General features: G+C 47.4%; 1 protein-coding gene across 1 annotated transcript; it reads left to right on the top strand.

The window, feature by feature from the left end:
• The first annotated feature begins 10,851 nt into the window (after positions 1 to 10,851).
• On the top strand, positions 10,852 to 13,103 carry LOC128853291 (antigen-presenting glycoprotein CD1d-like). The gene is made up of 6 exons (XM_054076879.1): positions 10,852 to 10,927; positions 11,215 to 11,472; positions 11,631 to 11,912; positions 12,030 to 12,314; positions 12,415 to 12,484; positions 12,645 to 13,103. The coding sequence occupies exons 1-6, from the start codon at positions 10,852 to 10,854 to the stop codon at positions 12,700 to 12,702; spliced, it is 1,029 nt and encodes a 342-aa protein (XP_053932854.1). The 3' UTR covers positions 12,703 to 13,103.
• Positions 13,104 to 13,449: the final 346 nt, after the last annotated feature.

The raw sequence follows: 13,449 nt of genomic DNA, 5'->3' as shown, positions 1-13,449 counted from the left end.
GAGGTGCTGTTAAAGCCATGTCCTCCCTTAAGAAGATCAAATAATGGACTTAGTTCTGCATTAGTTATACACAAATAAGGTTTAGCTTTTGTAAATTGTTTTAACTACTATTTGCAATTTGGCTTGCTGGGGTTCAATTGTAGCATTCAAAATTTTCCACTTAAAATATTTCCAGGTTTGAATTTTTTCCAGGTGTGACTTGAAGGCCTATTTTCTCTAATACAATCTTTGAAATGGTATTAATTGAGTAACACAACTGCTTTGGGTGATATACACAGGTGGGAAAGGAATATAAACCATAGCTTGTATTTGTCCAGTAAAAGCAGAATTAATAACACCAGGTTACACAAAAAGACTTTGCAAAGTGACACTCGAATAACTTACTAACCAAAACACTTAAACCGTTACCAATAGGACCAAAAGCTTGGAGCGAAACCTTGTGTGCTTTTCAATCTCTTCTTACTGAGGAGGCTGTGAAGAAGATCCAAGCAGGAGCATTTGTTGTCCTGCTTGTGACAAGCAGACGCGTTGTCACACGTGCGTTGTCACACGTCTCCGCTGCATGCTGGGTTGCTTGTTTCCTTGGTTCTTTAATGTTAACGGTTTACCCCCTGGCTTCTTTTGTCTGTTTTTTACCTATATGGGAATTCAGAAGGCTGCAAATGCGTTAACTTTTCTATTCCTTTGCAGTTTTGTTTTTTTGGTTTTTTTTTTTTTTCCTTTTTTTTTTTTTTTTTTTTTTTTTTTTTCACTCTCAGAGGATACTCCTTTTGGACTCTTAAATCATGTCTTCATTAGTATCTGGCTAAAATTCCCTTTACGGTTGTCTGCACTAGGACCCAGCAGTTGCTGATCTGATAAGGGACACTGGAATGCAGAGTGTTCTTCATAAACTGTTACTCCCCTAGAGAGAGATGGAAACTCCCAAGCTGAAGCAAAATAAAAAACCTTACAGGAGTAAGAGGGGGGGCGATGGGGGGGGGGTTTTCCATTTTTTTTTTTTTGTTTTTTTTTTCTATTTTTCTTTTTTTCTTTTTTTTTCCCGTTTCCTTTTCTGTTTTTCTTTCTGTATTTCATATTTTCTTTTTTCTATTTTTTTTTTTCTATGTGTTTTAAAATCTTGTCATCTGTAGCCTTTCACTTCAAAGGTCCCAGGTAAATCTACCTGTTTGCCGGCTTAGTGGACGTTTGAGATTGAAAGGTTTCAGAGTTGCATTTTAAAGATTAATCAAAACAGAATCTCAATATAACCAAAACCCAATTTGCAAGTCTTACAAACGTTTAAAGCGCTTTAAACACACACACAAAACCACTCTTTTGAGAGCTAGCTTAATATACCCATACAATATTGTTTACGACCGGTCAATAAGAACAGCATGATGGTATGAATATTTAAACTACACACGGCACCAGACACACACAACACTCAAAACATGCACATATATCACAAAATAAGGTTTGTATCAATTGTTTAACAGGTAACAGTCCTTGGTTGTTACAGCATTTTCGTGGCATCTTCTTCCTCCTCTGATTCCTCGCTATTATTTTCTGGTGTTGGATTTCAACATTTAACTGTTTTTCTACCTTGTAACATTTTATACAATTTGTAATCTCTCTCCAAGCTTTCGTTAGTCTCTTTGCAGTTTTATCATCATCTATAAGTGCCTCCCACGGGACGTTCCCAAATTTGCGCCGTTCACTTTCCTCAAATATCTCATTTGGATCCTTAAAACATCCCTTAGTTTTTCCTAAGGCAATGAGGCCCGCAAGTTGTTTGAGATATTGTGAGTCAAGTCCTCGCTTCTCTAAGAAGCTCTGTAATATTTCATAAGCCACTTCTTTATCCATTTCTGGTCAGAGAAAAAAAAAAAAAACCCTTATAAATTTATAAAGTCTTACGTGTAGCCCTGTTCCGTCTTATCTCTCCAAAGCCTTATGATGTCGGGCAGCAGATCCCTGGACAGCCTCTTCCAGTGTCTGAGAACCCTTTCAGTGAATAAATGTTTCCTGATGTCTAATCTAATCCTCCCCTGGTGCAACTTGATGCCATTTACTCTCATCTTATCACTTGCTACTTGGGAGAAGGGACCAGCACCCACCTCACTACAACCTCTTTTCAGATAAAAGTAGACAGTGATAAGGCCTTGCCTCAGCCTCCTTTTTTTTCCTCTAGATGAAACAGCCCTAGTTCTCTCAGCTGCCTTTCACAAGGTTTGTTGTCCAACCCCTTAACCAACTTTGTTGCCCTTCTCCAGCCCCTCAGTGTCCTTCTTGTGGTGAGGGGCCCAAAACTGAACCCAGGATTCAATGTGCGTTCTCAGCAGTGCCAAGTCCAGGGCCACGATTCCTTCCCTACGCCTGCTGGCCATGCTGTTTCTGATACAGGCAAAGATGACGTTGGCCTTCTTGGCCACTTGGGCACACTGCTGGTTCATGTTCAGCTGCTGTCAACCAACACCACCAGGTCCTTCTCTTCGAGGTAGCTTTCCAGTCACTCCTCTCCAAGCCCTGTAGAACTGTATGGGGTTATTGTGGCCCAAGTGCAGGACCTGGCACTTGGCCTTGTTCAACCTTATACTATTGGTTGCAGCCCATCAATCCAGCCTGTTCAGATCCCTCTGCAGAGCCTCCCTATCCTCAAGCAGCTTGACACTGCTGCCCAACTTAGTGTCATATGTGAACTTACTAAGGGTGCACTCAAACCCTTCATCCAGACCATTGATATGTTGAAAAGAACTGGACCCAACACTGAGCCCTGGGGGACACTACTTGTGACTGGCCTCCAACTGGAGGACATTGCTCTTTGGACCCAGCCATGCAGTCAGTGTTTTATTCAGCAGAAGGAACACCTGTCCAGGCCAATGGCAGCCAGCCTCTCAAGCAGAATGCTGTGAGAAACAATGTCAAAAGCATAATTAAAGTCTAGGTACACTATATCCACAACGTTTCCCTTTCTCATTAAGTTGCCTTGTCATAGAAAGAGATCAGTCAGTTTGGCAGGACCTGCCTTTCATAAACCCATCTTGACATCATCCCTTGGGTCCCATTATTGGTCATCAAGAGAGAAGAGTTCAGCAGCTGCTCTTCCTCCTCTTCTTGTGAGGAAGCTGCAGAGCACAATGAGATCTCCCCTCAGTCTCCTCTTCTCCAGGCTGAATAGACCCAGTGACTTCAGCCGCTCCTCATACTCTTCCCCTCTAAACCCTTTACCAACTCCATGCCCTCCAGGAGATTCAGATCCTTTTTATCCTGCGGTGCCCAGAACTGCACCCAGTTCTCAAGGCGGGGCTGCACCATTGAGGAGCAGAGGGGGACAATCCCCTCCCTCACTGGGCTGGCAATGCCATGTGGCAGGCATCCGAGGACATGGCTGCCCTCTTGGCTGGCAGGGCACTGCTAGCTTGTGTTCAACTTGCCCTAGACCAGAACCCCCAAATCCCTAGAAATACCTTGTTTCCTGTTGGCTGTAAAAGGTGGCTAAAAACATAGCAACAGAAATATGGCCACAAGGTACAAATCTCAGATATGGTCCATGGTAAGTTTAGAAAAGATCAGAAGACTAAGCATGCTTTTCTCAGATATCCACACCATCACCATGGTACGAAGAATGACACAAGACATTCAGGAAGCCTACACCATTCTAAAACAGCATCTGGAAACTCCTTCAGGTAAGCATGTGCATCTTAATGTTCAGATTTAGGCAAAGGAATCCCATCCCACCACCTATAACAGAGGAAAGGATTAATCAAGGACATGCAGGCAGCCAGAATGTCTACATGTCAGCTGTTCATCCTTCGTTCCCTTCAAAACTGGTGGAGAAACAGTTAGTATCTGTTCTGCCAAATGCAGTAGTTTAAACCAGGGCAGTGGAATGGCATATGGAGGTGTTTGCTTCTTTAGGTGCCTTTTCTACATGTCGGTATTTAGCTGGAAGGTGTCAAAAATTAGATAAGGTGAATCCCAGCCTAAAATTTATGAAGAACCATATTTCTGAGATATCAAGGAGGAAACAAGATATAAACTGTTTATCCCTCATACTGCAGGCATCTTACTTCTCTCTGATTAAGCTCTGGCTAATTGGAGAAATGGTCATACATATATTGTCCCTGGGTAGCCTGTCACCATGAATATGGCACAGCACATGCAGTCAGGGAAGGAAAAATAGACTTTATCATGCCACCTAATCTATTTCAAAGATCTCAGAGCAGCTTCCAATACTGAAAAGGCTACAGGAAAGCCAAGAAGGGGCTCTTGATGAGGAAGTGCAGGGACAGGACAAGGGGGAATGGTTTTAAGCTGAAAGAGGGGAGATTGAGATGAGATCTTGTGGAGAAATGTTTTGCTGTGCGTGTGGGGAGGCCCTGGCCCAGGGTGCCCAGAGCAGTGGTGGCTGCCCCATCCCTGGAGGTGTTCAAGGCCAGGTTGGATGGGGCTTTGATCAACCTGATCCAGTGGGAGGTGCCCCTGCCTATGGCAAGGATTTGGAACTGAATGGGCTTTGAGATCCCTTCCAACCCAACCCATTCTACAGTTCTGTGATTCTACAACTCTATGATCAGCCTAAGAAATCAGGATATGATAAAGGCTTTGAGGACAATGCTTGTGAAAAGAAAGTTGAGAAGGTAAGGTTTGTGCAGCCAATAAGAGAAGAAGAGAAGAAACAGTTCCTTAAATAAAGTGTAGACACCTTCTGTTACTTGAACATATAATAGCAGGATTTTCTGAAATAATGCTTGAACTAAACAAAATGGAATGAAAGTGTCCAAAGGGAAAGAACCCTTTTAGGTACTTGAATTGCCTCAGTCATGCTGCAATACGGGTTGAAATGGTCCTGAGATTTATAGTACATGTAAACTTCATGGTTACAATTCAGCCCCTTCTATTTTAGGTGTCCATGGAAAAGACACAGAGGTATTATTTTGCTTGTTTGAACAGAGCTGTCTAGTGTGTTCAGAAATGGCCCTGGCGATCTGACATGACCTGAGGTCATGCTTGTTATCCTCGGGCTCAACAAATGTCACTAGATATCTGCAGTTAGGAAATGTTTTGTATTTTTAGAGCTAATATTTAGAAATAGTGATGAGTTATGAAACTCTAACCCAGGCTTTGAAACCTGCACTAGTATAGGATGACTTGAGTCCTTGAAGTGAACATTTCTTTCACAAATTAGCATAGCTATGATCACCAATAATAAGGATAATATTGTTTGGATAGACCATTCACACCTACCAAGTTTTCTTTGGCTAAAACCAGGACGGATAAGTGCACTCATCTACAACTTTTATGGGAGGCAGCCTTTGCTGCAGTTTATACCAAGACTTAAGCCTGGCTAACTGAAACCTTAAACTGTTTTTACACCCAGAGTATAACTTAATGTGGGAAATGGTGGATGTATTTGAGAAAATGATCGTACAGGTGTTTTGCGGAATCAAACCCTATAATCCAAAATGAGTTATAAAGCAGGTATGTTTATTTCCAGTGCTGGGGTTCAAAGGGGTTCTCCTCCTTGCTTGCACACCCTATAGCTTAACAAGCAGCTACTTATAGTGTAAAGACATGCATGGGTGTAAGCGCCTACTACATATTCATACCCTATCCCCGCTTCATATTATAATTGGATGTGGAAAGTTCGCTCCAGTCTTGCTCCTGAATAGTGCCTCCTGATGGTCGTGGGCAGGGGTCTTAGGGATGGAGTAGGAAGTCTTCCTTGGGATGAATATATTTCTTTTTGAACTTTGCGCAGACTCAGTCTCCTCTGACTGTTTTCAAACTCCTGAACCAAATGCAGCAGCTTTCTGCATTCCAATGCCTACTTATCAGTAAACTGCTGCTCGCTGGCTCCTTTGTCATCAACTTCCAAGGTCTTCAAGGCGAACAATGCCAAGCTCTAACGAATGTTCCCAACCTCCCTTGTCTGCTTTCGCTCATCACAGGGGAGGTATTTTTACATTACTCCTTGATGCTAGTTTCTCCCTTAAGTTGTCTTTAATAACTGAAATATCCAACTTGGAATAATTAAGTTTCTGTGTGTTCAGCGAACTTTACCCAATAAATACAATGGAAGCAATTAAATGTGTGCTACCAAATCCATCCAAAGTTTAGTATGAGGTCATGAGCGAAATAGGGCAAGTTGATTCATTATGTGAAATCTCCCACAGCAAGTTTCTCCACACCCCATAGCACATCATTTTGGTGTCTAGATAGGTTTAGGTCTAATGAAAGATGTCCCTGCCCATGGCTTTAAGGTCCCTTTCAGCCCAACCCATTCTATGATTCTATCTGAACAGAAGACAGGTATGAAAAAAAAAATAAAACCAAGGAGGGGAGGAAATGAAGAGGTTCATCTTCGGTACCAACAGGCATCTTCACATTTTGCATAGATCTGGTCACCCAGGCTCCATCAGCACCCAGTGGAGAGAGGCAGTCAGTTCTTGGGTAAAATTCATCCAATTCTTGGGAAAAATAATTTTGAAAGCGCAAGGCTTCTCAGCCTAGAATGTGTCAGCGGATCTAAGACAATTTGGCCATCTGGACAGTTTACTTAACAGGTTATAAAATCACTTTATAGTTTGAATCACTTAAACTGCTGTGAAAGATGTTTTGTGCGAAAAAAAAAAAGGGCATTGTGAAAAATAACAATAACATGTTTGTTCATCGAGAGTGGAAACTTGAATGCAGGAGGAACTATGTAAAGGCTAAACCATAAAATATGAAGGTAGACAAATACTGTAAAATAATAAAATGATTATATATGACATAAAGCTCTGCAGACTTAGCAGGAACTGACAACCACAAGGAAGAGGCCTATCACGACCTGCAAATTAGCATTACAGACGATAGTGAAAAAGGCCTGCTGGAGTGATTCGGAGCCTGAGTAAGGACCCCCTAGGGAGGCATGGAACAATAGCAGGAGACTGCGGATTAACTTGATAACGACCTGAAAGATACCTCGTGCAAGAAACCGAGTTCAAAGTACAGAAGTGAAGATAAGGAAAACGAAAAGGAGATCGCCACATGGACAATATCGACCTGCAGAATAATATAAAAGGAACTGAGAACTCGGACTTGGGTGTGAGCCGTTGGTGGAGCGGAGACTCCCCGGCTGCACCCAGCGCTGTTTGCTTGCTATCGCTTGCTGTAATTAATAAAATTGTGAATTGATCCTCAAAGGCTGAATCAATTATTCGCCTCCAACTTATAACAGGCATAATAAGTTTGCATCACTAAGGACAAAGAATCAGGTCTTCATCTGGCATAGCTCCAGGAAACACCAAGCGGACAAGACTGATGAATAAATCACTTTTAATGTACAAAACCTCTCCTGGCAGCCCTAGGGTAAACCCACTGTGTTCCATTGACACCCATGGTGCCAAGAACAGGCTGCTTTACAAGGAAAGGTTAGCTGGGAACTGAGGGTCACAGCAAAGGAGGAAGGTTGCTACGCCTACAAGGAGCCAGGAAGTCAAATCAGCAAACTCAAGGTGAGAATCAAATCTGGAGTCCAGCAACCACCCAGCAAATCTGCACTGACAATTGATCCAGTGAAGTCACAGAATCACAGAATCACAGAATCACAAGGTTGGAAAGGACCCATTGGATCATCGAGTCCAACCATTCCTAACACTCCCTAAACCATGTCCCTCAGCACTTCATCCACCCGTTCCTTAAACACCTCCAGGGAAGGTGACTCGACCACCTCCCTGGGCAGCAGAACAGGGCTGGTGTCAGGAATAAGGAGGTACAAGACTTGCAGAAACACAGGTGCAACAGAGCTGCTGTATAGCACAGAGGTGAGTCAAGGGCAGGATTCTCACTTAAAAGCAGTTTCCAAGTGGAGGTGGGGTTATGACCAGTTTTCTTATCCATTTCTTAATGGCAGCTGTTATCAATAAGCATCCTGAAGCTAAATTAGAAAGGCAGAAATGCACTGCAGTCCCTCATAAATGTTACTTTTGTCCTACTGTGGTGGATATGCCTGTTCTGGTTTAAGATGAAGTAGAAACAGTTTTCTAACTTCAGCTCAGTCTCATATAAGTAATTTAATGTTCTGAAAGCAAAGTGCATTGTTTCAGACTGAGTGTCTTTCTAGCAGTCATCCCACTGGGCACTGGGATGCAGAAAGGCCAGAGCTTACGCTTATTCCTGTGGAAACCAAGGCCATCCTGGAGCTGGTGGAGCCGTAAAGGAAAGGGGAGGGAAAGGCCAGCACCTGCAGGGAGGGGAAGAGAGAAGAGGTGATCCCATCTGACCAACAGAGGATTCCATCCCACATTCATCACACTCAGGATAAAACTGAGGGATCACAAAGGTCAAGCCCTCTTCTTTGGTGGCCAGTGTCCAGTGAGGATCTTGTCTGTCTGTTTGCCCTGGTCCCAAATCCGTGCATTCCTGAATCCACTTCCTGAGTCCAGCTCCCTCTTAGCCCAGGCCTTTCCCTGTCCCTGTTCTGCAGCATAGTGGTGATAGAATCATCAGATGGGGGAGAATGGGGCAATTTCATACATCTGTATATATTTTAATATTTTCTTATTAATAGCATTTTTCTTATTATTTCATTAGAGCTATTTTAGTTTCAGTGTGCAAGTCTTTTCCTCTCATTTCCCTTTCCTCTTTTCCTGGGTGTGTGGGAAAAGGGAACTGGAAGTCCAACTGCTTACATTTTAGCTGCTGATCATGCTGGGCTGGGAATCAACCGTGACAATGCATCAACTCCAATAAAATCTCAGTTGTCCAGTTCAAGCCATTGTTGTTGCACTGCAATAAGGAATCATATTGGAAATAACTGGAAAGATTTTGGTTGAGGGTGTAAGAAGCTACCAGGGAGACCTCTGAGAAAGGAGGTTCTGAAAGTGTCCTTTGCAGATGCTCTCTGGTTCCATTCAGGTCTCCTCCTTTGAACAAGAAGAGTTTGTGGCACTTGTGTGACAACGTATTTAGGAAAGAGAAGTAAAAACCCAGCAAAAGGGTCAGAGCAGCAGGAAGTGATGCATGGAAAAGCAGGAACACCCCAAAGGGACTGTGCCTAAACCAGAGGTGATGCTTCCTCAAAGGGACTGTGGACCACAGAGGACCTATTGTGAAGCAAAGAGAACAAGCGAAAAGGGAGAAGCAGCAGAAGGAAGGTTTAAGGGATAAGGCCAAAAGAAACAGCTGTGTTCTGAGCATGGCCTCCCATGGCACTGCTACTGCATCCAAGGAAATAATTGCACCCCATGATGGTAATCGGGGCAGTGGAGACTGGAGAGCGGGAGGGGAGTGACCCTATGTGGACCTGCACAAGCAGGGCCCACTAAGGACCTGCCAGCTGCTCAGTGAGAAGTGAGACACACAGTCACCTCACAGGACTGCATGGACAAAGGTTCCCCTAACACGGCCCTCACCAGGCACCCCGTGGCTGTACTTTGCCATCCCATCAGACAAACACTCTCTTCTGATCCTGGCATTGGTGGTCCTGCCAGGACACATGTGGACATTAAGGTGGGATGGCTGGACATCCCTTGAGTAATGCCAAAGGGAGCATTGAGAGGGGCAGTGGGACCATCGGTGCCACTTCTGGACCCATGAGGCCACTGCAGCACTTCTGCTTTCCCGTGACACAGTTCCACGGAAGGGAAGGGGCTTGGTGTTTGGAGGTCACTGGGATGCACCCCCTCAAACTTCCCCCTGGTTGTGGTTTTGGTTCTGCTGTCACCCCCAGCACAGGGACCCCAGGAAAGAGGAAGAGAAACTGCAGGGTGAGGGGAGGCACCAAAGTTCAGCCAAGGAGGAGCAGTGGGCAGGGGACATGGTGGGGGTGAGGTTGTCTCTGGTTAACACGTTGTCCCTCCCGCACTGTGACAATGGGGACAAAGCAGGGCCCTCCACTCTTGTTCCTGCACCTGTGGGCAGGGGTGGTGGTGGTAGGGATTTGGGAAGGAAGATGGAGTTCCCCACCAGAGATGGTGGGAAGGTCAGGGAGTGCCAGACTCAGCTCCTGGGGGAGTTTATGGGAGAGTTGAAACTCCCCAGCATTGTGGGGTGCAGGGAGGCTTCATCCACTGCAGCCCCCAGGATGGGCCTCAGCATGGCCTGACCATCACTCTGTCTGTCACAGACTGGAGATCCTCCCTGGCGAAGTACTGCTGCTCCAAGTATCTGATGACTGTCAGTGGGACACAGTTCCTTCCTCACCTCACAGTCTTCACCTGCACACCTGTCCCAGCTCTGCTCCAGCTGGTTTGCTGCATCACTGGCTTCTGCTCATGGCCCATCAGCATCACCCAGACACAGGATGACCAGCTTACAGTGGCGCAGGGTCAGTGTCCAACCCCAGGGCCACAAGGAGCCCAGGCATGCAGCCAAGCTGTAGGAACATGTTTTGCCTCCTTGGCAAACCCGCGCAGTGAAGGAGGCAGCACAGAGTGAAGGGAGGTGTCTGTGCCGCGCAGGGCCAGACACGCCAGCCAGAAGTGTCAGTGAGGAGCATTCCTGCCAGGGACAGTGTATGCATCCCATGGCCAGGTGGCCCCTCAACCTGTAGCAGGGGTAGAAAAGAGGTATTGGGTCACCTGCACGGCCCTGATTGTCCAGATACTGCCGTGGCCAGGAGGGACCCCTCCTGCAGCCACTGCAATGCCCTTACTCACCCCAAATTCCACCAGCACTCACAGCCAGACTAAGGATGCCCCAGCCCAAGGGGAAACCTCAGGGCCCTCCCTAAACCTCAGTGCTAGCCCCATTGGCTGCCAAGACCACTGGCACCAGCAGAGTGGCCTAGGCAGAGCCACCCTGAGGAGAAGGGTGCAGCCCTGTCTCTCAGAGCCTCCTGCTGCTACACCCAGTGCCCCATTCTCAGATGCTACTGCCGGCACCATGCAGCCCCCTCTCTGTCATCTCCTCCTCCTTCTTCTTTACCTCCTGCTCTCCGGGACATGGGCAGACCTGGAGGGTAAGTGGGAGCCCTGCCTCACACCCATCTCCTTCCATGCCTCCATGGCGCCCCACAGGCTACCTGCTCCCCACCTGCCCTGGGCCCTTGCCTTCTCACCCTTCCTCATCCCCTGGCTCCATGCCTCCTCCCTGGCAGGTGCAGGGGTGACAGCTGGAGCTGCCAAGGATGCAGGGACCCTAGGGGGTCCTCAGGTCCCTGCAACCCTGAGGATCCTCAGCCCCTCTGCTTTCCTCAGCCCTCTCCTCCCACTCCCATGTCTCCCTGTCAACTCCTGTCTCGTGTAGAGGCCTTCACTATCCGACTGCTCCAGACCTCCACTTTCCAAAACACCTCCTTTGTGGACACAGAGGGGCTGGGCATGCTGGAAGACATTGAGCTCGGTTCTCTCGACAAGCACAGCTGGGCCATCGGCTTCTACGAGCCCTGGGTGCGCCCAGCCCTGCCCCACAGTGACTGGGACACCATTGATAACATGATCAAGATCTATTTGCGGAAGTTCCACTACTTGATCAGTGAAGGTGCCATGCAGAAAGATGTGCCCTGTGAGTACCTGTCCTTCTCTGTATCTCCTCTCTGAACAGCATCTGAGAAGACGGGAAGGACCTGGCAGTGCTGGCACTGAAGAGGAGATGCTGACTGCTTCCACAGGAAGGCAGCACCAGCCCGTCACACACCTTCTCTCTCCTCTTTGTCTCCCCAGACCCCTTTGTGGCCCAATGCGTGGCAGGCTGCGAGCTCTACCCCAACAAGACCTCTCGTGCTTTTGCTTATGTGGGCTACAATGGCCAGGACTTCCTCAGCTTCAACGTGGACAATGCCACTTGGTTCCTCTGCCAAGATACCGACCTGTCACCGTATGTCCAGGCTGTTCTCCAGAAATATACTGCCTTCACCGAGCTGGTGGAATTCCTTTTCAACAACACTTGTGTTGATGACATTGAGTTGTTACTGCATTATGGGAAGGCAGCTCTGGAGAGACAAGGTGAGACTACCCTGACCCTGGCACAGCCACCCCAAAACTCCCCCCACGCTGGGGCCAAACGGTGCCCCAATGGTGCCCCACCAGGGCTTGCCTCGCCCCTTGGCTCTCATCCACCAGTGCCGCCCGTGACCACGGTCTTTGCCTGCACACGCAGCCCAGCCCAGCTCCTGCTGGTTTGCCGTGTCACCGGCTTCTACCCACGGCCCATCAGCGTGGCCTGGCTGCGGGATGGCCAGGAGGTGCCACCAGGCCCAGAGCTCAACACCAGCGCCATCCTGCCTAATGCCGACCTTACCTACCAGCTCCGCAGCATCCTGGCCGTGGCACCGCAGGATGGGCACAGCTATGCCTGCCGTGTGCGCCACCGCAGCCTGGGCAGCCGCAGCCTCCTCATCCCATGGGGTAGGTGCCAACCACGGTAATGGGGCTTCTGAGACACCCTGCCTCACAGAATGGAGCAAAGCTGGGAAAATTCACGGCACCCTCTGCTTGTGTTTGTCAGGGGACTCAGATATGGTGCTGATTGCAGGGCTTGGGGCCGGGCTGCTGGCACTGTGGGTATGGAGACGCAGGTGAGGCCCTTTCTGCCCCACAGACCAGTCGTGGTAGAGGAGGAGATGCTCCAGTGGATTGCTGCACTTTGGCAGCAAAGCTCCTGTTCCATTCTGCCTGCTGCTGGCTGCATCCCCTGGAGTCTTCCATGGAGCATCCATGAGCATCCTTTCATTTCAGAAAGCACGAGCATTTGGAATCAGAATCCAGGAACTCCATCCTAAGCAATGAAGATTAGCTCAGAAGTGAGCCAGAAGCATCTGACTCCTTCCACCACCTGCACAGGGAAAAACTCCCCCTTTTCTTGCTTTAACAAAATGCTGGGTACTGCAGAATGTGACATCAAGCCAACTCAGAATCTGTGTGGGGCCCGACCTGCTTCCATTTGCTAACCAGACAAGGATGTAGTCTGAGCCTTCTTCAGTCGCTACTCACAATCACCTCTCACCTTATGACATTGCCCCATGCACCCATCAAGGCTCTCATCAGTAGTACCCAGAGGTGATGTGTGTGTCCCGTCCCCTCCCCGCCCTTTTCTCGTACAGTAATGAGTCAGTCGCTGGTGAGCTGGGCCCTTCTTCCACCACTTTCCACTGCTCTTTCCTAAAGATTGCTTTTATTAACCCTATTCTGAAAATATTTGTGCTGAAACAGAACTGTTCCATGGAGATGACAGCACCTGGCCACAAACCATTCTGCAAAGTGACGAGTAACACTGGAACTCTAATGTAACCTGGGGGAGATGCAGCTGTGTGCAAAGTGAAATAAAAAAAAAATCATGTTTTCGCTAAGAACACGTGCCTTTCCTCAGGATCCCCCAAGAAACAAGTGCTGGGATGAGGGGAAATGGTCTCAAGTTGTGCCAGGAGAGGTTTAGATTGGATATTATGAAAAATTCCTTTACTGAAAGAGCAGCAAAGCCCTGGCAGAGGCTGCCCAGGGCAGTGGTGCAATCTCCATCCCTGGAGGGGTTCAAAAAATGTAT

Source organism: Cuculus canorus, chromosome 11 (genome assembly GCF_017976375.1).
Source record: "Cuculus canorus isolate bCucCan1 chromosome 11, bCucCan1.pri, whole genome shotgun sequence".
In the NCBI taxonomy this organism is placed as follows: Eukaryota; Metazoa; Chordata; class Aves; order Cuculiformes; family Cuculidae; genus Cuculus; species Cuculus canorus.
The sequence above is the reverse complement of the archived record's forward strand: the minus strand, read 5'-3'. Positions and strand labels throughout refer to the sequence as shown.